The sequence below is a fragment of the Dysidea avara genome, chromosome 3, assembly GCF_963678975.1.
Source record: "Dysidea avara chromosome 3, odDysAvar1.4, whole genome shotgun sequence".
In the NCBI taxonomy this organism is placed as follows: domain Eukaryota; kingdom Metazoa; phylum Porifera; class Demospongiae; order Dictyoceratida; family Dysideidae; genus Dysidea; species Dysidea avara.
Window position 1 is genome coordinate 24,025,324 of NC_089274.1, and position 25,558 is coordinate 24,050,881.

The 25,558-nt window shown below is 38.3% G+C and overlaps 1 protein-coding gene and 1 long non-coding RNA gene across 3 annotated transcripts in view; both read right to left on the reverse strand.

Annotated features, from left to right (window-relative positions):
* LOC136250391 (uncharacterized) overlaps positions 1-25,558 on the reverse strand; it is a 110,734-nt gene extending 85,176 nt beyond the window's left edge. The window contains exon 1 of the long non-coding RNA XR_010698515.1: positions 25,483-25,558. This is a non-coding gene — a long non-coding RNA (uncharacterized lncRNA). The remainder of the gene's footprint in view (positions 1-25,482) is intronic.
* Positions 2,846-21,535, reverse strand: LOC136251858 (uncharacterized). 2 transcript variants are annotated; one of them, XR_010699230.1, is made up of 2 exons: positions 21,150-21,535; positions 2,846-2,974 (listed from the first exon to the last, which is right to left on the reverse strand). XR_010699230.1 is itself a non-coding variant. In XM_066044258.1 (2 exons), the coding sequence occupies exons 1-2, from the start codon at positions 21,532-21,534 to the stop codon at positions 4,394-4,396; spliced, it is 1,425 nt and encodes a 474-aa protein (XP_065900330.1). In that variant the 5' UTR covers position 21,535; the 3' UTR covers positions 4,287-4,393. The 2 variants fall into 2 exon arrangements, 1 of the variants encoding a protein (XP_065900330.1); XM_066044258.1 differs by lacking the exon at positions 2,846-2,974 and adding an exon at positions 4,287-5,433.

Consider the following 25,558-nt stretch of genomic DNA (forward strand, 5'->3'; position numbering starts at 1 on the left):
AAACAGCTATATCGATCTTCCTTCCAAGCTCTAGCAGCCAAAATATGTTGCTGGGTATTTGTAGTTCGAACAAACAGATGGAATTATTACCAAGCCAGGCCTGCTAAGGTGAGAAAGATTGGTTGGAATGGTGCTAGGAGGGCAGACAATAGCAAAATAGCCTGGAAGGTCAGTGTAGAGTTTTAAAATGTTGGCTGTTGGAGCCCATGAACGAGTACCTGTAAGACTGAATCATGTCTGCAGGTATACCTGCCTTGATCAAGAGCAACAAAACATCCAGTCAAGGTATGGCTGTTGATGTGTGGGCAGCTCATCACAGGAGCTATTTAGGGATGACTGCATGTCCACTGGATAGATGCACATGCACACATTAAAATGGCATAAAGACATTACAAGGATGACAAGAAGGCACACTTATGATGTTCTAGATTGCAAAATAGAACAAGCTATAGCTTAGCTGGAAAAGTATGTGCTACAATCACAGATAATCGATCCGACTTTGTAAAGGTTTATGCATGGTGTTCTCAGATCCTGCTATATTTGTACTACTGAATAATATGTTGAGGAAGAAGGAGAAGATGTGGCCTACTATCATTGGGCCCAGAAGAAACTAACATTGATTATGATTTATCTGCAGTATGACTTGCCTCGACACTGCACACACTTAATCTGGTAGCCAGTAAAGATGTTGACAAATTCCTTTCATCTTCTACTACATCAAAGACAACTCATTTGGTAAGAGCTCTGTCTTACGGAATAAGGCGAGTAGATCAACAGTAGCTTCAGATACTGTGCAAGAAGTAACCAAGAGAAAGCTGATTGTGCCCACTGCCACCTGGTGGAACTCTTGCTATGATGTAGTACAGTTGGAGTTAAAGAGAATTCTTTAGTGGAATTAAATGAGCTCTGTACCAAATTGGAGTTCTGTTGTTTCAGTGAGTAGTTTTTGAAGGAGTATTGTTTTTTTTTTAAAAGCTTTGTCAAGAAGTTTAGACATTTTGCAAGGGAAAGATAACTGTTGGTACTGTCTTGGCATGCAACCTTAGAAACTATTACCAAGAAAATGGTAGCTCTTCAACCTGATCTTTCATCAATAACCACTGATTAGGCTTGCTGGTACTGTAGAAGATGCCATCAGAGATTGTTTCCAGAAAGTTTTCCAAAATGATAATGCCATCATAGCAGTCATAACTGTGCCAAAGTTCATGGGTGGAACCTCAAAGCAAAATAAATTTCTATAAGCAAATACTTATCCAAGAAATGCAATAGCACGCTGTAGATGAAGTTGTGGTCCAGTTGTGCAAGAATCACAAGATCACCCAAATAAAAAGAATAAAGATGATTTCTATCATACAGTACAATAGTACTGTATAATAGTAGGGACCACAAAGGAGTAGGTGTAGTCTACGAAACTACATCACCCAATAACCATATTTTACCATACATTTCTGGTAAAATACTAGCTTGCAGGCCCAGGGGTTAATTAACCACAAACGTGCTTTGTACAGGTATTAGTGGGATAAAACAAAATTTTAAAGTAGAGACAGCATATTTTATTGTTTATAGGGAAAATATTCAACAACTGGGATTGCTCCATACATTTTTACCCATTAGAATGATATCTCTAATAAAGGCTACGGGCTTGATTTTTTCACTGTTTGATGTCACTTCAGCCCAAGAGATGCCTTTTGGCATACCGCAGTACGTACAATGCATTCTTCATGGACTTACCAGTGTCTTCCTTTTATTCTCGTGTAGCCAGACCACTACCTTTTCTTTTGTGTGTGGGCGGGAAAAAGTAAAGTCTGGTACAGTGACAATAGAAATCCTGTTACACGCTACCACCAAATCGATGTCAGAAAAGATGAATGAAACACAAAGGAGGACACTGGAAAGTCCATTAAGAATGCATTGTACATATTGTGGTATGCCAAAAGGCACGTATCTGGCTGAAGCAATGTCGAACAGTGAAAAAATCAATCCCGTAGTCTTAGCCGTTATTGAGTTACGCTTGTCTGAAGGCATCAGTCAGTTACTCAGTCAGTCAATATTAGTAACTTCAAAAAAAATTCATAGCAACTTGTTGAAAGCAATCTGAAGGCTTGTTTAGGCTTAGTTTTACTCAACCAATACTGTTTTATCATCATCAAGGATATAAGTGAGGCTGGTTTTTGGGTGATTTTTCCAAACCTTTGTGGTCCCTACTATACAGTACTATTGTACTGTATAATAGAACATTCATAATGGAATATGGTTTTAGTTTTCATCAATCAGTGGCTTGGGGCTGCACTGCAGAATGTACATATTCCTGTACACCTGCACACTAGACCTGACCTGATCCAAACACATGTACAATCCGCCATAAACATTGAATTTGCTGTATTTGAGAGATCAACCTATCAGTATATGGCATGGCATCATGAGAATGAATCTTTAGCCAAATGGCAGAAAATTCGAAAATAGCTATCTCATACATAACAGCATACCGAAATCCTAAATTTTAGGAGGAAGAAAGTTGTTTCCAAGGTGCCACCTCCCTCCCTAAATTGGCTAAAATAAACTGTGTACATGCCCATTTTAAACCCAGTTGATCAGTTTAAAAATGGATCAGCATAAACATAAGTCTCGCATAGACCACTTTTCCTTCTTTTGTATTGGGTCGGGAAAAAAAACGTTCTTCCTGACCTAACACAAAGAAAAAGTGGTCTGGCTATGTGAGACTACACAAATACATTTCAGCAAGATCTACTGTAATAATTAACTGCATGCATAGATAGTTAACTTGCTGAAGATGGGTCACTAACAGGTAGATACACAGCTAAGTCTACTCCAAATAATAATTTTTCTGCTTCCTGCCCACCAACCACATCTGATTACTGTCAAATTCTGTGTATTAGTAAACATTTATAAGTTCATAGATCTGCCAATAGAAATTCTGGGTTGTTGTACAGGTAGAACATTATATATGTGTGATCTATAGAAGTAAAAAAAAATTGTGTTTTATTAGACTATTTAGACTATAATTATTAATAATAATAAATAAAACATGCAATAATAATATACAATACAGTTTTCTGTCATCATTGTGTGTCTGTACAGATAAGAATAAGTGTGGAAAAATCAAACCCGAAAGTCAGCTATATATAGGCCGGTTAGTTAAAGAAGTGAAATCCACAAAAAAGCCAAGCTGTAAAAGAAGGGTGTGGTCTTCAAAAGCCTGGGTACATAATCTCATCTGCTGGACAATAAAATGTTTAGAGTTGTCCTTACTTAGCTTACATGTGGCAATACTGCAAACTTGAACATATACTTCAATTTGATAACATATGTCGAAGTAAACCCATTTTTACAGAGATAAACTCCAGATTTGTTCGGACCAAAATGTTCGTCCTTATGGAGGTTTACTATTGTGTTTTTGTTCTTAATTTGGAGGGTCCTTAAAGACATGTACCACCGTAGTACATATATTAGTCTTTAGGTTGATCACAATTGCAAGATGCTCACTTGGTTAAGAAACATTTATTTATACTGAGCATTTGAATGATGCGAATAATAAATTTTGGCTGAATTTTTAACATTAAAAATAGGCTACATATATGCACATGTACACATTATTGATTACATTGTGCAATTATATATAAAATACAGTATTAATGGCACATGAATATGTTGAGTGCGCATGGGTATATGTCTGTCCATTGTTTCAAATATTGAAGTAGTTAGCTACTGAATAATCTAATTACACCAAATAAAAAAAATTAGCTTCAGGAATAACGGGATATTTATAATTGTAGATGTATATTAAATAGCTGGAAAAAGATTGTGGTTTAATGTGTATAAAATCTAGGGATTGTAAAGTATCAGTCTTTGTGTTATACTGGAATATTTGTATATATTCAGCACCATTGTCTCTGGCACATACTATTGCATCGATTATTAGTTGTTTAGTTTGAGAATGTGTTGATACTACTGCAACGATACTAGCATATAAGTAGTCTTCTTCACTACAAAGGTGATAAGCAACAAGGTCACTAATGCCATTAGTCTCACTCTCTACTACATAAGCAAAAGCATAATTTGGTACAGCTGGACACAGAAAATGATGAGAAAATTCTTCTTCACTAGTAAAGACTTGTCTGATCTCAAACTGTGATGAATACTTGTTGACAAGAGCTAATGCACTAGGAACATCTTCTGATGTCATTTTCCTCCAACCAGGTGTCCTGGGGGGGTTGGGGAGTTGATAATTATTTCTGGGATTGCATATGTGATAATACCAATCAGTCATGACAACTGCATGTTTGAGTAAAGCATGGTCACCTATACAAATGAATTGATTGATGCTACATATATTAGTTCTTTTCTGAAGCTCTTTTGTCAGTATATACAATATTCATTTGTTGTGGTATTTATTATGATGCCATATGTTTGAATACACGCACCTTACTGATTTACCTCCAATATCCATATGAACTGGATAAGCCAACACCGCACCTACTAGTGTACCATTCATTGTTTTGATACCAAACTGCCAATCACTCCTTGTGTGAGGATGTGTTATGGCATAAAGAATTGCACAAGAGTCTATGCATGGTCCATGTGTCATTGAAAACTCCACTATCTCATCAATAATGCTAGCGCTTAGTGTGACCCACTGAAGTCCTTGTGGTAAAGAGTATGGTTCCTGTCTAACATGTTCTGGTAATGGCTCAATAGGACCAACCTCCCCTACCTCTTGTCCATGCCACAAAAAGGGAAGACCTGCAAATTCATCTGCATCTTCACAAACCAGAGACGTGACTGCTAATGATGGCAACTCATCATGTTTCCTCTTCAATGAACTATATGCTTGGTAAACCAGTTCTTGTGGTACCTGCCATGTCAGTTCAACACAACCTGATTTAATACAACATAACACTAATTCTCCTTCATCTATGTCCAACAGTTCATGCTCTAACTTGTACTTGTGTTGTAGCAATTCTGAAATAGTCAAATCTTTAGGATCTTTGTCAAATTTCTCAACCAAATCTGTAGATTGTTTAAATGGTATAATGCTCACATAAGGAATGAATTTAATAATCTTTTCCACATAAAAAATTTCTTTGAAGGCCTCAAACCATTCTTCAGCCTCAGGTGATCCTGATGCACTCACAAGAGCCTGTAGAAGTCTTGTGTCAAACCAGTTCCAATATGGAGACTTAGCAAGCACATCCAACATATCATCCAGTGATTCAGTTGGTTGTATTTTGTGTACTAAACTTTTAGGGAGTGTGCTTCCCATTGCATGAATTTCTCTAATACAAGCTCGACGTAACTGCTTAAAATTTGTTGTTTCCAAAATACTTTCAATATTTGATAACATCTTGGAATAAGCTGAATTTATGTTCAGACCTTTTAGAAACTTGACCACAGATCGACCTCTCATTTGGGATGCTATTTGGAAAGTATTTAATGTAATACATACATACATACTAACCAACAAAAACTATCAATGCCACACATCTTTTCGGCAGTGTTGTGCTGGCAAGACAAGTGATTTGAGTGTAGTGAGTGTGTTAAGAGAATGCTGTCATACGCTATACGCAAAGCCTATATAAAATCCAATCCCTATTCTCAAAATCACATTTTTTTTAAATGTATGTGTATTTTAAAACACACTAGCTGTATAACTTGTATAAAACACTGTACTTAAAATGTCGCACAAAATGAGTAAGCAAAGTTGAGAGACTATAACAGTAAAGTCTAGTGGTTATCATAAGTTATAACAGTACTTTAAATGCTGTACTTTATAGTCGATGTTTATCATATCAACTTGAATTTGCACCCAGGAAAGTTGACTTTATAGCAGTTAGGGATGAAACAGATATATCCATATTATCCAGATATCTGGATAATAATTCAATATCTGGATTATAAATTGAAGCCATCAGGATAGTTCCTAATAATTAATAATAATATTTAAGATGATTTTTTTGATACAAAGCTGTTGCACTTACAATCCCAATCATTGTACAAATGCTATGTTTGCTTCTGATCTAAATTACGACTATAAATAGCAAACAGGTTCATGACAAAATATGAGGGAAAACTGATCTTATCACCTATTAAAAAGTATTGAGAAACGCTGGTTTTAAGTATTTAGTGTGTTGTAGCTCACCAATGATTGAAGTTACGTGTACCAAATTTCATGTTTTACACCAATTCCCCACCTTCAAGAGCATGCTTCCACTGTACAAGTAGCCAACAACTAAGTTTCCTGCCATGTTAGATAGGTTTTAACTCGATATTGACAGTATCAGGTGAGCTCCAAAAGGGGTGGATGGCAGAGGCTGGAGGGAAAAAGGTCGTTTAAAGAAAATTAAAGAGGAAAGTGTAGGGATGAATTAGGCCAAGTTATGGGCCATTCAGGTACCAAAACTGGCTAAAATGAAAGGACATTTACAGCACGGGTCTTTATTCAACACCATGGCTATACCTAGGCTGGCCAGAGCTCTATTAGGGCCCCTTACAGCTTGTACGGATCACCACTGTGCTTGGGAAAAGCAGCCAGCAAAAACAGACCACTCAAGTCTAGCTGATTTGATTGTGAGATTTGATAGTAGCTTTGTGTTCTTGGTGAAAAATCAAATCTGTTATCATGGGCGATAAGATCTGTTTTCTCAGACCCAGTCACTTATGTCATGTTTTTACAGTAAATGATGATGTCACTATCTGTAGGATATCCAGAAAGATTTAGTTCAGGATATCCCGATACCGATATCCGATATTTATTGTTTATTTCCGATACAGGTTTCCTAATGAACCGATACCATATACGCAGCTGATACTTCAAAGTTGAACTGATATACATTACAGTATAAAGAGTATGTAGGATGATCACTATGGCTGTGCTAAATTACTACAATTCATATGCTTTCAACAATGCAATCCTTTTATTTGTTAGTACTTATGACTGTTCACAAAAGGTTTTTATCCAAACTTGTCTGTTTTTTCACTGCATATCACAGGAAAAAAAACAAAAATTAACCACCAAATAACTAAACAAGTGGTGCAAAAACCCTTAGATAAAGAAACTTGACCAACTTAGGATTTGAACCCAGGCCAACTCATGCTAAGTGAGGACTGATAGGCTAAGTACTTCACCATTTAACAACTAAGTCACTTGGCCAATAATGCACTTTTCGTACTTATACTACTTTTAATAGTGCATATAACTCAAGTCCTATTATTTTGATCCTCCCTTACTTCATTTTAAGATACTACAACTGAAAATTAATGGCCCCAACACTCTCCCAAGTAATTTTATAATTACTAGTAACACAAACACAACCTGGGCATAATAGATATGAGATGTGGTGATGACACTAATAATCACATCAGATTTTCAAAGTGAACGGATAAACCAAAGACAATATTATTGGGAGTGGGTATTTTCAGGAGTGATTTTATTCAGTATGTGCTGAACCAGGCCTATCAATTGTAGAAGTTTTCCACCTTAAATTAAGGGCATTAAACTTTTACGACCTTATACAAGCTATAACAATCAAGCGACATGGTCATTTACGATTTAGTACCGCGGACCATTAATGTTCAAGGGACATGCCTCGTTATGATGTAGTTGTACTTATAGTGATTAAATACATGCTTCTTCTTGGTAGCATGGTGAAAAACAAGGCACCCCCCTTAAGGCCACTTGTTAATTTTATGTTTCAGATCAGAAAGTTAGCCTAACCAATGTGGGTGGGTGACTCATTATCATTATTCATTACAATCTTAAATGCACTTGACTGTTTTATTAGAGTTAGCTGAGTGCTCTATTAGAGTATTTAAATACCATCCTGCTGATCTTAGAAGTCAACCTCCATTGGGGTTAAGCCTTCAGCCCATCTAGCCTCACTTCCATTATGCTTAATGATGCAAGTTAGTTTATAACTTCTATATCAGACGGTACGGTAGTACTGTTCAAGTAGGGATTGCGTGAAACTTTAGTGCACCGCCCAAAATTCCACTTTTAAAATCATCCTAGGGACATTTTACGCCACGAAAATCACCTTTACGATATAGTACTAGTCCATATAATAAATAAAACAGCATTAAATACAACAAAACACTTACAGGTGGCCGGATATAAAATTTTTAAAAACTTGAATATTTTAGTCTCACTGCACACTGACTGCCCCACTGACCACAGTTGCAAGGATAGAGGTCAAACGAAGCAGAGCATGGCCATCATTTTATGCCACAATAACAAACTCACCAGTGGGATATGCCTTTTGGGGTTCCGACGAGTGTAGGCCCTCTGCGCCTTTTCTTTCTTTCATCTTCAATCAGGCTGCTTGTCTTCTTCTTCATCCAACAAATCCATATCGAGGCACTAATTTTCCGTATCAACACTTTCTTTCAGCAACATAATATAAACGCCACAGATTATTTCAGAGCTGGATTTCAGAAGCGCTTCAGTCCCGGCGCTACTATAAGAGATAAACTAGCTAGATATCAGTAAGTTAGCGATTGGGATCCCATTCGCGATAGGTTGCGACCACGCCCATCAATTAAAGATCTAGGTGGACTAATAGCGATAGAGTACGAAGACCATATCTCTTAACCAATCTAGCTGTTTACTTAACAGTAAACAAGATGACCTCATCCTTTATTGGTCTAGCTAGCTGCACACCTCTTGGCTGACTCGAGATATACTCTAATACAACAGTCACTCTAATACAACAGTCACAAGTTACATTGTAGTTAGTTGTGCTACAACAAAAAAAATTTTTTTTTTAATTGTTAATTTAAAAGTGAAGTAGGGATCTATGCAACAAAAAGTAGTGAAACAAGAGCTGAATGATGGTATTACAGCATAGCTCAGTGGGAAAGTCCCTACTTTGGTACATTAGCTATGACAAATATTTTGCTCAATGCCAAAGTAGGCACTGAGCTATGCTGTAATACCATCATTCAGCTCTTGTTTCACTACTTTTTGTTGCGTAGATCCCTACTTCATTTAAAAAAATACTATATTCATTTAGCACAGACTTATAATTATTTATTTATTTGTTAATACTTTACAGCACAAGTGCTGAAGGTCTGTAGGACACCTGGTCCTACAGCCTGCTCAAAGACTTAAGCTACAGAAGGTGTGCTTGAAAAGTTGGAGAAAGGAGAAAAAATCCATGACTGGACCTAGGTAACCTCAAACCTGCAGCCATCCGATTCACGCTCGAATTATAAGAATCACATTTTGTGGTTGTTGGCGGTATTAATTTTAATCTTTTGGCAAGTAGTCAGGTCATTGTATCATGTGATCCGGTGTCACATGATTTCCTCTCAGTGCAGGTTGGTGACAGGTGTGTAGCTGCTATTATGTATTCGAACCTTTGTTGTAGTCTGTATGGCTCAATGTAGAATTCTTGGCCACTGTAGCTAACTCGAGCCTATCTAGGGGAGAGTTTCATAGCCCAAAGAAAGCCCATAGTGGGGTAGCAGGGGGTCGGCCTTAAGTGGCTAGTTGGAATAATTTAAAAACTTGCAAGGGTGACCATCTTGTTTGAAGCTTGGTTTGCCTGTTTCCCAGATAAGGTCTTGTCATCTTTGATAGGCAGTGTTAAGTGATAGCAAGTATGTCTGCTACTCACAGCTGACCTGGCCACCACTTCCATATTGGTACATTCAAACCCTTGCTGATGTATGCCAGAAGCACGGTTAGTAGCTGCAGTTATAGTTAATGGCTGGCCAGCATAGACCTGTGTAAGGCACACAATTATTTCAAAAAATGGTAAGCAAGTGTTTTTGTGTCAGAGTCATGCCTTGGTCTGGTGAGCATGCGGTCGGCTGTCAGATCTCCCCAACTTTGTTAATAGCTACTTTACTACATAATGCATACAGTGATATGTCTGGTAGCCTTTGTTTGATCCAAGATTGATGGTCAGAGTTCTGACTTGAGCTAATACCGCTATAGGTGTACATATAATACCAGTGTGTTGTAGTCCAGGCCATTATCTGTAGCCGTATAATAATTATATAGTTTATTAATTTATAGCTGTCATGACTGCTGGTGTGCAGCTTGTGGCTGCAATACTGAGGAGCAAGTGCAAATGCGACGTTTTAGTGGTTACATGGCCTGTTGGATCTTAGCAGTGCATATTATAGTCATGTGTAGTGAAGTAATGACCTACCTGATGTGCCACGGGCCAATAATAGATTAGTCAGCAAGTTCAATTAGATCCATAGCAATGGGTAAATTTCCAGAGGCAGCAAACCATTACTTGTAATATATCTTATAAGGCGCTTATATAGAGATAGAGCACTGTGACTTTTTCATCAACGTTGAGATACTCTAATAGAACAGTCACCCTAATACAACAGTCAGAAAAATTATCAGTTACAATAGCTACTCTTAACAAACTGTAAAATTCAATGTTTAAAACTGTCCTAGGTGGTATGTATTTGGATAAAATTCTAGCTCGAGATATAAATTAAGAGCAGTTATCCTAATATAACAGTCAAATAAACATTAATAAATTTACTGTGATAAACTATTGAAATCACTCATATTCTTTCTCAGATGGTCTAGTTCTTTAAAGATTTTGTGAGGGAGGGGGCGTGCCCCAGACCTCCTAGGTTGGCATGCTTTGCATACTAAAGGTGTTACCTAGCTAGCTATATCAGTTACAGCGGCCCCACATTCTATAGTACTTCATTTTTGTGATAATATTTTCGCATGATTTACATGAATGACTGGTTTATTAGAGTAGTTTGATCTTATGTAAAAAATTTATGTAAAAATTTTTGTATAAGAATTTTTCATACAAGTTTTTGCATACGAAAATTATTTTACAACGAAAAAAAAGCTAATTATGGTAAATTTGCCTTGGGCCTCCTAAATTCTCTTGGCAACCTTGCTTGGCACATCTGATGAGTTCCTGTATCCAGACAGTTGAGGCTGTTCTTGCCCACCAGGCACTAGCAACCTATGTCCAATGCGGCTAACCTGTCACTCAATTGGCATACATGTTGACTAGAAGGGTTTCAGTAAACATTAATAAAGCAACCCAGTCTGAACTGTCCATGTGGCACTAATTTGATACTGCTAAAACCATGTCCTGAGCAATTCGACGTCTTTAGTCATGGTATAGACATCTGAATTTAACATTCTTATGTGTGACTTCAGTATGCCAGTGATGTAGCTGGCATGACCAAGTTGTGCTACCAGACTTGCTTGATTGCTTTGCTCAGTGATCACCATAGCTGCTGTTTGTGTGTCGCTTATTTTACACATCAATTGTAAGTAATACAGGCATATGCTACTATTGATATTGTTGGCATGTGACTGCAGTGTGCTACAAGTACCTGTTGTATTTGAAGCCAATGACACCATCATGTGCAGTTGCTATAATTGTATGTCCCTGTGCATGACAGATGTTGCTGGAAGGTTGACGCAGTCCTGTACTTGCACCACAGCTGATTGTATCTGGTATACTTACTACCAATGTAGCTGTTGACTGCCTAAGAGGGAGTTGCGAATGTATTTGCCATGTCATTCAGTCAAGTGCAATAACTGATGTACTACTGTAATCAACTGTGTTCTCTATGTAGCAGCTACTGCAGTCGGGTGCTGTTGATCTAACTGATGCAGAGTTGTAGCAAGGCCAGCCAGTAGGCCTAAGCTTTATAATTTGTGTGAATGAAGAGGCAGAAAAGACTGCCTTAGAGCTGAGCTCATGGCTGGACATGTTGAGTATGTGAAATTTTGCAATTAGGGGGTCTGGGGCATGCCTCCCTAGTAAGATAAAATTTTAGCACTTTTAGCTTGAATTGAGTTTGGAAAAAATAATCAGTCCAAGTTGTAAGGTTGTAAGGTGGTTAACTGAATGAAACCTATGGCTGACTGCTGTATCATACAGGACGGTATCATACAGTATGGTAGTACTGCATATTAGGGACCACGGAGATTTGGGTTTTTCTGGCCAAAAAAAATCACCCAAAAACCAGCTTCACAAGACCATCCTGAAGTTTTGGCAGTATTGGTTAGGTATAACTAAGCCCAAAAGTGCCTTCAGTATGACCCTAAATGCTTCCAATAGATTGCTACAAAATTTTATAAAAAAATTTATTCAATGGAATTTTCTACTGACAAGTGTAACTCGATGAAGGCTAAGGGCTTGATTTTTTCACTTTTTGACGTCACTTCAGCCTGACAGGTGCCTTTTTGCATACCACAGTTTGTACAATGCACTCATCATGGACTTACCTTTGTCCTCCTCTGAGTCCCATTTCTTTTTGCTGACAGCCCAAGATGTTAATTCTGATTCAATTTGCAGTAGCATGATGGCTTCCTGGCTACATTTGTAACAGGAATCATCTGTATTTTCCTAGATTGACTGCAGAGGCACTTCTCCTACTGTTCTTCGCTTGTAACACTGTGTAACAGGCTGAACATAGCTATAAGCAAATGTAATAGCCACTTCACTTCAATTCAGTAATTGGAGTGTGCAAATCGTCCATATTTTTTGTGCTGACTGGATTGATAGCAGAGGCACTTCTCCTACTGTTCTTCTTTTGTAGCGCTGTGTAATGAGATGAATATAGCTGAAAGCGAAGTGTAATGGCCACTTCACTTTCCAGCCAGTAATTGATAGTTAAGGCACGTGTTCAGATGAAAACATTACCTCTGGTGCCATTCTTTCTTATGATGCGGTACATGTCAGTTCACCAGTCATAATAATGTTGCAAAAAAAAGTTAACAAACAAGTATAAGGAAAATTAGGAATTTTAAGTTCAATTAGGGATCAAAAAGTAGGGAAACCAGGTAGCACAGTATAGTCTCACATCACAGGGCCGTAGCAACTGGTTTGGTTTTGTGGTTGTACCAGTTGAGGTCAAGAGATTCAGTCATTGCAGTACTCTAATAAGGTAGTCAATCTTATTAACTCTAACAAGTATAAGGAATTTTAAGTTTGACTAGGAATCGTAGTAAAAAAGTAAACAAGGGAGGTTGCCTACACCTGCAGATATAACAGTTGACATTTAATCCCTAATTCTGTCTATACCATGAATTAGGGATTAAATGTCCACTAGTATATCTGCAGGTGTAGGTGACCTCCCTTGTTTCCCTACTTTTTCTAATCAAACTTAAAATGCCTAATTTTCCTTGTACTTGTTAGAGTTAGTTAATAAGATTGACTGCACTATTGGAGTACTGCAATGACTGAATCTCTTGACCTTAACACAACCAAACCAGTTGCTATGGCCCTGTGATGTGAGACTATAATGTGCTACTGACCTAGCTGTCTCACTCACTCTGGTTGATACAGTCAGGTGACAGTCCTGTACTACCAATGTAGCCATCAGATCTGTAAACAGTGCAGATGTTAATGATATAACTGATTAGAGGCTGTATTGTGCTACCGGTGTAGCTGTCTACGGTGTAGCTGTCAAGCTGACGTGGCCAGGAGTATTGAATCGACTGTACAGTCCTAGCTGTTATATCTGCAACTAATGCAGTCAGATGTTATCAATATTTGACTGTACTGTTGTCGTTAAATTGCTGTCACCTCCATTGTTGATATATCTGATGTGTGAGTGTACACTGCTACCAACATAGCCAACTGTCACATCTGCTACAACTTGATGCAGTCAAATATAACAATATACCTGATGTGTGACTATACAGCACTACTGGTGTTGCTGTTGAGTCCACTGCAGCTGATGCAGTCAGGTGATGGTATTGTTGATGTATGACTGCATTGCTGATAACCCTGTCACCTCTGCTGCAAGTGATATAGTCTGGTGCTAACAGCATAGTTGATGTGTGACTGTAGCTACAGTGGAACAATGCTGCTGTCCCCTTTTCTACAACTAATATGTAGTCAGGTGCTAACAATATATGACTGCATACAGTGCTGCTGATGTAGCAGTTAATTCTACTACAACTGATGCAGTCATATGCTAACAACACAGATGATGTGTGACTGTACGATGTTACCAACACACCAGTTGCATACAATGTAAATTATGTACGTATACACACAATGTACTGAGCCACTGATGTAGCTGTCATTTATTGTGGTTGCTGTAGTCTGTTAGCTGATGTGATTGACAAATGGTCACATTTACTGCAATTGATAGTTAGGTACTACTGACATATCTGACGTGTGACTGTACTGTAATACTGACATCCAGGACCGGAATGCCGGATCACTTTTCTGCTACTTGAAGTTTGAAAGATACAGATACTCTAATAGAGCAGTCATCACAATATACTCTAATAGAACAGTCATTGCATGTTATTCTAATAGAGAGCATTTAGTACTATATACCCACTGCTCTAATTACACTGCTTGGCCTAAGCCATTATAGCTATGCAACTGTCCTGTGCCTGAGTAATTGTTTTACCATTTATCACATTAGGCTACTTCAACTAATCTTTTGTTTATCAAGCCAAGTAGGTTGGTAAAAAACACTAATTTTGCTAGTTGAATAGTGATTTTGCAAGTCAAACGATAGCTAAGCTACACCATGATTGCTGTGCCACTTGTCTATATGGTGAAATATTGAGTGTTCCTTATTTTCTGATGAGTTTAAAATGTAACTTGAACCCGTTCGTGGTGTTATCTCTACTTTCAAGGTATCACATGTTGAATGTAAATATTTTGAACTGACATATATAGGGCCTGAGAAGCAAAAGATTTAGTTGAAGTGGCCCTAACTGGTTTCTGGGCTCTATTGTATTAAATTCATCACTCATGTGTACCTGAGTGTTAATAATTGGAGTTGTTGACTTTGAATGTATTCATGTCGTGACTTAAGTTTTTCGTCATTGTAGAATCTACCTCAGAATCTACACTCATACAAAGTGAACATTACTTTAAAATAAAAATGAAGTAGGGATCTAAGCAATAAGAACTAGTGAGACAAGAGATGAATAATGGTATTACAAGCTCTGTGGAAAATCCTACTACTTTTGGCATTAAACAAAGTTTAATGCCAAAGTTGTAGGGGTATAAGATAGTAGGGATTTCCCATAGCTCTGTGGGAAAATCAAGATAGTAGGGATTTTTCATAGCTCTGTGGGATACCAATATTCATATCTAGTTTTTATCACTTGGATCCTTACTTCATTTTAAAATTATTGATACACTAGTTTGTTTAGTTGATTTTTTTTTGTTATAACTACAGCTATGATATAGACATGTGACTGTTTTATTAGAATATTGAACGTGGCTGTGGTATTAGGCTGACTGCTTTATTATCCTCAGCCAACACTAAGTGGACTGCGATATTTAAACCACTTATTGTTAGTTTTATGTTTCAGATCCCCACCTACATTGTTATGTCTCATCGCCTAATTTGATCATTATTATGACACCATGCAGGTTTTCACCATTATTTCATCATCTCAATGTATAATGGAGGTAAATGGCTTAACTGTGGTTAGCACATAAGGAATCACACACGCCTCCAGCCAATTACGTATGTGATGCAGAAGGCACCATTTGTTGGCTCATGTAATCGAACTTCAACTCATTGTGCGTTCAATTTTAGTCCAGCTTGTTTTATACGTTCAAAGACTTGCTGTAAATTTTTCATATGTTCATCAAAAGACCTGCCCATAATAATAATATCATCAAGGTATACTAAGCAAGTTGACCACTGGAGCCCTGCAAGTACAGAGTCCATCAGATGCTGAAAAGTGGCTGGGGCATTTGATAGTCCAAAGGGCATAACATTGAATTCATAAAGACCCTCTTGGGTGCAAAACGCTGTCTTCGCACAATCTTCGGGTGTGACCTCAACCTGACAGTAACCACTTTTCAGGTCTAGTGTTGTAAACCAGACTGATCCTGCCAAAGTGTCCAGGGTATCATCAACCCTTGGGAGTGGGTAGACATCTTTTGTTGTCACATTATTTACTTTTCTATAATCAACACAGAAACGAATTGTACCATCTTTCTTTTTAACCAACACAACAGGAGACGCCCAGGGACTTTTAGATGGTGAAATTACATTTCTTTTGAGCATTTCCTGCAGAAGTTGATAAACTGTGTCTCGCTGTGATAGCGGTACTCGCCATGTTGGCTGGCAGATTGGAGGTGAAACTCCTGTGTTAATATGATGTTGTAACACGTTTGTTCTCCCTAGGTCATCTGAATTGCCAGCTACTACATCAGAGTAATAGGAAAGAAATGCTAAAAATTGTTCCCTTTCTGCATTTGTGATGTCATCAGGCAGGGGTTCAGCTAGTTCTATATCATGTACATTTCCAGACTTTACTTGGTGACTTACAGTAGTATTGCAAATAGCTGTTTCATTAAGTCCTTCCCAAGGGCAACCCTGCTGTCTTTGTGTAGAGTTACAGGAGTCAAATTTGTGTTATCCACTCTAAGAGGCACCATTTCATTATGATTTGTCACTAAGGCTCTAGCCACACACACTGACTGCAGGTTTGATTTATCACCTTCCACCAACCACATGGAGAACAATGACATTTCTACCTAAAGTGGAAACAACATCCCGATGACTATATAGTAGGATATCAACTTCTACTGTTACTCTGCCAACCATGGTGATGATGGTCAGTTTGAGACCATAGGATGTCCAAGCAATTTTCACTGGTTTGCCATCTAACCCAAGTGCTCTAGCTGCGGCAGCACCAGTGATACAGTCAGATCAAGAACCAACTCTACTGTTAGGGTGTCCAACGTTGTCTAGTCAGAGTCAGATGAATGAGTTATCACCTACCACCGGAAGTCCCCCCATTCACCAGTTACTGCTTCTCCAGGAAGGGAGTAAAATATAACATATCCTGGATGGCTCAGAATATAGGTGCAGAGGGCCTTTTAGGGTAGGATTACTGACTTTGCAGGGATTCGTTGTGCTTTCTTTTTTAGGAATTCATGGATGAGCTGACCTCAAATTAAACAGGGTGAATTCCAAAAGATTTTGCCTTTAGCCTGTAGGAGGAAACATTAAAAGGGGATAGCTAGGCCCGAACCAGTGGAGACAGGTGGATGGGCAGCTACATCAGTAGCACAAACATCAGCTACATTGGTAGCACTCAAACATGAGCTACATTGGTAGCCTACAAACACAAACTTTGTCAGTAGCACTCAAATGAGGTAAGTAGGTAGTACTCAAACATACACTATGTTGGTAGCACCATGACCGTGTTTTAACTTGAAGAACTATCATAGGGTCTGCAATGTGAAATTTCAACCTCTGACAATCAACTATCAAACCACCCACAAATGCTAGGCTAGATACCATTTAGAAAATACCAGATTGGTGCTATTTTTCGTTAACGTCTTGTTGTGCAAATCAGCTAATATTTTTACAAATTATGAGAAATTTTTCGCCATATCTTCAAGGAAATGATGTATTTTCAAGCTGCAATATGCACTCTCAACTTTTCTTACTAACTGTACTCTGAACTAAAACATTAGTGGCTGCGTAATTTCCAACCGCAGCATAGTGAAAACAAAACTTTGGACTCTAAAAAAGTTTCGATGCCGCTGGAGCACACAGCAGCGATGCCAAAGTAACCCTCCTAGGTCAAACTAGTCTGGCATGGGTCCAATTACTACCACATTAAATTTCATTGTTTGCCATCTGGCTGAGCTCGATGGCTGTCAAAAATTTGTCAAAAATGCCTATTTTATCCAATTGGATGCAACCATAATACCACTTACTGCTTATTTTATTTCATTGATTCCATGCAAGAATGACGAAGAGAAATATTACAGAACTCAAATTAATAGAGTTAGTCTAGTTCTAAATATCCACTCTTAGGCACTTTACATGAATGGAAATGTCGATTGTGGTTTTCAGTAATCATTTGCATTTTGGTAGTCATTTGTAAACATGTAGAGTGCAATATTAAGAGCTAGACTAAGTTCTGTAATATTTCTGCTTCATCATTCTTGTGTGAAATAAAATAAGCAGTAAGTGGTATTATGGTTGCACCCAAATGGCGCGCTCTGACATTTCCAAGGAAACCTACACAAATGAAGGTGATTAAAGGTTCCAGCAAGAATGTAGAAAGGCAGACCAGCATATTTGACTTTTAAAACTTCCTAACAATTGGTGAGATCAGCATTTTGATGGATTTTGGTCTCGATAAGAGAGCCATCAGAGCCACCCTATGGATGAATGCAACAAAACAAGGATGTAGCATGACTTTAGAGAGTGTAAGATTTCTTTAATGTGGTGTAAATTGGTCGATATCGGCAAAATTCTTCAATATCGGCATTTGGTGGATATTGAGGTTGCTAGAAGAGCTGCCAGACCAACCCTATGAATGAAGGCTACTGACTATGGGTCTAGCAAGCTTTTGAGAAGTAACACCACATCTGGCTTGCAAAAGTTCCTGTACTAAGTGGATAAAATAGGCACTCTTGACGGATTCTTGACAGCCATCAAGCTTAGCCAGATGGTAAACAATTTTGGAATTCAATGATATTTGGTGTGGTAGTAGTTGGACCCGTGACAGACCAGTTTTACCTGTGGGAGGGTTACTTTGGCATCGCTGCTGTGTGCTCAAGCGGCATCAAAACTTTTTAAGAGTCCGAAATTTTGTTTTCGCAATGCTACAGCTGGAAACCGCTCCAGACAATGCAGCCACTGATGGTTTTAGTTTAGTAAGAAAGTTGAGAGTGCGTATTGCAGCTTGAAAAGAAATTTCCTTGAAGATATAGCAAAAGTCTCATAATTTGTAAGCATATTAACCGATTTGCATGACAAGACATTAACAAAAAAATAGCACCAATCTGGCATTTTGTAAGTGTAGGTTAGAGACCTAGCATGAAGATCCAAGGGCATGGTCTCTAACTGACTTAGAAAATGTATGCGTTTTATATGGGAATATAGGTGGAGTCATGGTGGGATTGGGTTATATGTAGTACTGAAATTGTCACACAATGTTAAAATAATCACGGAAGACTGTACGTACTTTCGTCAAAGTGTTGAAAAAATTGAAGCTCGCATTGCTTCTTTTCACAAGCTTAACTTGTATCTGGCACAGCAGGGAAATGGATAATGTCGAGCCAGGTTAGTGGTGCCTATGGCGTCACAATAGTGCACAGAGCATGTGTGTCGAAGAAGCAGCTTGTGTGGATTTATACAATGGGAACAAGTTGTCACAAGTTGTGCCTTCAGTGGTGCCACAGTAGTACAAAGAACAGGCATGGTTTCGAATATGGACCACACCCACATTACCCGTAGCACAAAATAACATTTCTACAATGAAACTTATCCATTTAGGTCTTAGTAAAGTCCATCCATATTTTAATAGATGACAAAAACAGCCTTAAAACACTCTAGAAACAGATGGGTACTAAACAGAATTTTCCGTGATATTTCTGGATTTCTCCGTTCATCATAACAAATGTATATACAACGTTATAGATTGTCCCTCCTATAATCGAATTCTTTTAGGCATGCCTATAAATGAATAGAGTGGTTACCACTGGGTGACTGGTCACCCACTGCAGGCTACCAGCCTGAATGTGCTTGGAAGGAGCATTGCAAATCAATGATCAAAAGTGAGATTTGTGATGCTTGAGGTCTTTTCTACTAGCAGGTTTCTAGCCATTTTAAGAATCTGCTAGCAGGCCTCTTATTGGATTTTAAAGCCCTCATTATCCTCCAAAGATCAAAGCATATTATGCATACCATTTTCTAAGTGGTACAAGGCCTAGCCTGACATTAGTGGGTGGTTTGGTAGTTGATTCTTGGAGGTCGAAATTTCACGTTGCGGACTCTAATTATCACTAACACTAGTTTTTGCCAACAAGCGAAGTGTGGTTAATAGTATTGTCATGTGGCATCACTTGAATTGTAACGGCTCAACTGGTGACAGATTGCTTTACACCATTTTCACACAAACTATGCACAGACAAACATGCGCATGCTAAAACTGCACATAACATCAGTAGCAAAGACAATGTAATTTCTTGTATCACGGCTTTTCAAGTTCTTGTAATTAGCAAGTGCCATGTGTTGATACTGTTTCTGTATGCACAGTTCTTCAAATGTATGTAACTAATCTTCTGTGGCTTTTGAGTTGTGTGGGCATGTTTGAGTGTGGATTACACCGAAAATCTACTGTTAAACAACTGCACATGCTTATACAACACATGACGTGGAAAACCGCGACTGTATGCAGATCTAAGTGGCACTTCCGTTAACATATCAAAAACTTTGACACGCACCATAACTTACAATACTTAACTTACTTACATTAACTTCGTACTGTACATTAATTTTTTTACGAATTAAAAACTACAGAAAATAACACCGTCTTTCAAACAATGCACCATAACTTCTGCATACTTCAGTTTACAGAGATGGGATTGCGTTTATCAGAATCCTTGATAAAATGCGCATCTGGTGATTTTGAACAGCAACCAAAGGAAAGAGCCTTGTATGGCAAATTTATGCATCCAGGTACGAAATAGTACTGTGAAAAAACCTGATGTACCTTTGTACAATGACCAGTTAAACTATTAGTTCGGGTTGATTCTTAATCAATACGATTTAACTCATCGAATAAGAACAAGTTTAGTAAATTTGGGTAAGGGCAACACATCACACTTTTGGGGCTTGCGTACTAAGGTAATGAATTTCTCCATAGAACAGTTTATGGAGCTCGCATTATAGCGGAGTCAGCTAAATAACTGCCACTATGAAAGCATTACAACAAAAGTTTGGATGCCATTGTATAGAGAAATTCAAGGGCTTTGTTTTTATGCATGGTTTGTTGGGCAAATTATGGATTCTAATGGGTGCACTTTTGCCCTATTTGTATATAACATAAATACATGTATTTTACATTGGACAAGAAACAGTGGTTGTTGACAAGATATTTTTAATTGATCGGTGGTACCAAGCTCAAATTATGAAAAGGACATGAAGTAGTTTTTAGGTTATTTTAGAATTGAGGTTAAAATTCAGTACTGTATAAAATTTTCAAAATGTTCGGTGTACAATTTACAATTTTTTGATTGTTTACAATTTTTTAATGATTTATTGAACCACGCACTAGAGGTAAAAACGGGATTCAAGGAATTAAGCTTTGTTTGGTCCAAGTACAGACAGCCACAGTTCTGAGAACAACTTAGCTAGTTACAGCAAACATCTACAATGTACATTATTACCGGTAGTGGGCAAGGTGGTAAGGGGAAGAATACCGAATCGACCACGTGACACATTCAAAAGTGACGAAGTTGTTTCTTCACCGCTAATGAACTTCTTAATTTTCCCAGCTAGGAACTTTACTGGAGGGTCATCACTGTTCTCCATTACTCTCAACATTTCATCAAATTGTCCTGTGTATCCAATCTCCATTCCAGGCTTTATCACGTGATCTAGGAAGTACTCTGCTTTCTGTTTCTGTGTATCCAATGCCTCAATCCTCGCCTTGTGGTCACCGGGTAGAAGATTATGGGAGTACAAATCAGACGATATGCTGTTCATTGGCAACACTTTCACGAGCTTGGAATAAAATTCCTTAAACGCATTTACTTTGCTGATTTCAGCCATATTAATTAGACACACACCAGCCCCACCCACTAACGTGGTACAAGATAAGGGTGGGGTTGACCTAGTCCAAGAAATGCATGAGATTGGCGCTTATCACGCGGCGGCCCCCGTCACATTCATGCAAAATCGCTTCCACTGAGTTCGAACCATTAGACTGCATTTCAAATCTTTCCCTTGCGGACTCCGTAGCTACTCTGATTAAGCATTGTGAAACACGAGAACAACCGAACCGCTTAGCTACTCTGGCCTATGCCAGACATTGAATTTAGTTATACTATGCCAGCCCTTGATGCCAGCTGCCGGTTAGCTATTCAGTAAAACAGAACATTACTACAGTGCATAAACAAACCATGTTTTTACAATGATAAAGTAGCCTGGGCTGCTGGCTGCATACTTGGCTGCTGTTTTTTTTTACTCTGCCTCCTATCTTCTTCTGATGCTAGCAGGGCTGCCCAGAGAAATTAAGGGGCCCAGGGCAAAAAGTTAAAGTGAGGCCCCAGGGGCAAGGAGGCGTTCACTCTGAATACGAAACTTCAGTAAGTCGAAGACCAAAAAAAAAAGTCATTACAAGCTGACAATGACAATAGCTGCCTTCACCAACTATATCTCCCTATTTATAAGCTTGTTACACTGCTCCTCTGAAGAATACTGTGACTGCTCCTCGAGAATAACGGTGACTGTTGATAGAAGATAGTAAAGGTACAATAGACAGTTCATGGGCTCTGGTGCAGGAAGTATTACAGCGATAGTAATCATAAAAGTTAAGAGATGTTCTGTTGTTGAGGATATCATACAGTGTTGACACAGACAGATAGTTATGACGATCAGTGAGACTAGGCCAGCGCAGTGAATTAAGACAATCATCAGATGACTTACTCCATTTCCTGGAAATAGAATCCCACTGGCTCCTACATGCCCACCTAGCAGCACGACGTTGTACAGACTCTAGGCCAGATATATCACGAGCAGTATGTGGACTCCACACTTGACAAGCGTACTCAAGCAGTGGTCTAACTAAACATTTGTAAGCTACAGATTTTGCAGCTGTGGTAGCTCCCCATAAACTGTGACGCAGATGGTTTAGTGATCTCCTGGCCTTGGCAGAAACAACTTTACAATGATGAGACCAAGATAAGGTAGATTGAATGTGAACTCCACAATAGAATTCCATGAGATGGTGATGCTGTTGATGTTATACATAAAATTGATTAGTTTCCTCTTGTTTGAAATTAAAAATGCCAGATACGTTTAGACGTAGCTGCCACTTGATTGTCCAAGAATAGATGTTATCAAGATCTTGCTGCAGTAACAGTGGGCAATGGAACAAACTACTGCAACAATTCGCCTGACTTTTCGTGTGGTAGTTACTCATTATACAAAGGTTACACTCCCACTGGTTTCGAGGTGGAATCTTTTGAGATTTCGCCATGCAGATTTTAACAGATTGCTTAATCGATCTCTCATGTATAAATGACTCACAGTAGTGGTCGCGTGTTTATTATTGTGGGTTATTATTGTTTGTGGGCGCGCGCTTTGTTGTGCTTCTTGGCCTCGCGATTCACTACCGTGCGTCTTGATTAACTACACTAGTTTATAAGATTACAAGTGTTGTTTGAGTGACATTAGTTAAGGGAACTGAAGTTGGGTGCTTGGAACAGCCGGATGGAACTGGGACAAATAAAATGGAGGGTGTGTGGATTGTCTGGAGTAAAACTGGTTGTAAAATGATTCCAAAGAAACTGCTTTAGGTATGTCTTGATAGTGATAAAAGATTGATTCTGTTAAAAAAAATCAAATACAATGACATAAACAGTTAGCTATTTTACCAAGCAAAACAGGTCAATGAAAACAGTGAAAATCATAGAGCCTTACAAAAGGTAGTAAACAATATGGAATGGAATTCCGAATGAAGGGTGTGTTCACCCCAGTGTTCACATCAAACGAAAATCGATAAGAATTAATAGTAGCCTGTAGAACGACTACTGAAAGAGGATGTTGCCTGATACAGATGGATTGTGAATTTTAAATTGTAAGAAGGAGTAATTCTAGGGGGTCTGGGGGCATGCCCCCTACAAAAAAAGTTTGAAAATTAAGTGTCAGCTAGGAGATTGAATTTTTAGTGGCTTTAGCAGTTAATTAATACATGCTTGACTGTTGTATAAGGGTGACTGCTCTATTAGAGTATATATCTCTAGAAACTTTGCAGGAGATTATGTGTATGTGACGATTGTGCCAATTGTTGTGAGTATAAAATAACAAGTCAAACAGCAATTGTGCAACTGTATAGGACAATTCAAATGGAGTTAATAAAGGTTGGACACCTTGACTGGAGGATACTACAATGATGCACCCAAGGGGGGTAAGGATCATGCACACACACACACAAACATGCATGCATTACCTCTAGACATGTATGCTAACTATACATTTTGATTTGTATATAATAGGAATGAAGCTATAGTGCAGAGAATCTTCTTGAATGCAGTAAGGAGAAATGTAGACAGTGTGATGTATAGGATGACATCATATAGATCCTGAGAGGATTGAAGTACAACTCAAGATGGCTGAGATTCATCCCAACACTGCATATGTCTATGATTACGATGTGTAATCTATATAGTGTGTTGTGTGTGCATGTGTGCATGTGTGTTAAAACACATAATCACAAGGTTTCTGGTTTGATGTTCAGCTGATGATATAATAATTTTTCCCTATAGTGTCACTTCTTGCAAGTAGATTTTTGTACAAATACTCAAAAAGTTATGACACCAAAGTTTTCCAACTTACCTTTATATCATTGGTAGAAATTTGAAGATAAAACTAGCTTTTATTCAATTTCAATTAAATGGTGGCAGATCTAAGTGAGTTTCTGAGGTTTCGACTGGAATTTAGCTCTGATAACTTTTTAACTATCACTGTATTTACAAGTATTTATGCCACTGTATTTCAGTAGCATGCATGTGTGCATTGAACTAACATCTATTAACTATAGCTCTTGAATTCTTAGCAACACTTCTCCCACTGCATGGATTAAGATACTCTAATAGAACAGTCACCCTAATACGGCAGTCATACAGGCAAATATTTAGTAACAGTACTAGTAGCCCAGAACTACACGTACCTAAATGGATATTGAGATTAACTGTGTAGAAGCAAAAACTTCCAGTCATAAACTATAGTGAGAATCACGTTGAATAATCATGAAATAAATAAACTACCTCACAATAACCTTCTGTTCAACATTGAGATACTCTAATAGAGCAGTTACCTTGATACAACAGGTAAATCAATTGTATTATGATAGACTGCTGATATCAGAGGGTCTAATTTTCAAAAAATTTTCACAGCACAACGAGAGGCATAGACTGATCAGTATAGCAGCGTCTACAACACGTATATAAACAAAGACTGATTACATACATGTAGCGTCAACCCAAACATATAGATCAGTCTGTCCTGAACCTGGACTCTTAGGCCACTCCAAATAAATTCTCTGTTTCCCGTCCACCGCTCGCATCTGGTTACCGCCAGCTCTAAATACTCCTTACAACAGTTTAAGATTACACTACATAATCATGCACTGTAATTGTATTTTAAGTAATCACACACCACACTTTTGTATTTTTGCACTCACCATGCACTGCATCATTGTAATTTGTGTTGTGCACTCACACTCTTTAGAGGTTCTGCACACTATTTAATAATAATAATAATATTCCATTATTCCGTATTCTTCCATTATTTCCGGTTATTCTTGCATAGTGATAGGCAGTGGCGTAGCCAAACCCGGGCAAGCCAGGGCATTGCCCGGGCATCAGACTTCTTTGCCCCACCATCAGCTCCTAGAGTAATTATAAAGACGTGGGCTGGATAGCTCGAGATTTTGCTAATGTTACTTAACTAGTCACTGTACAAGAATAAGTATAGCACAACTTATACAACACTCACCGTGCCATTTTCGCCGATGGTTTCCTTCTTTTTGGCTAAACAGAGATGGGGTTATCCAAGGGATTTTCCCTCCGAG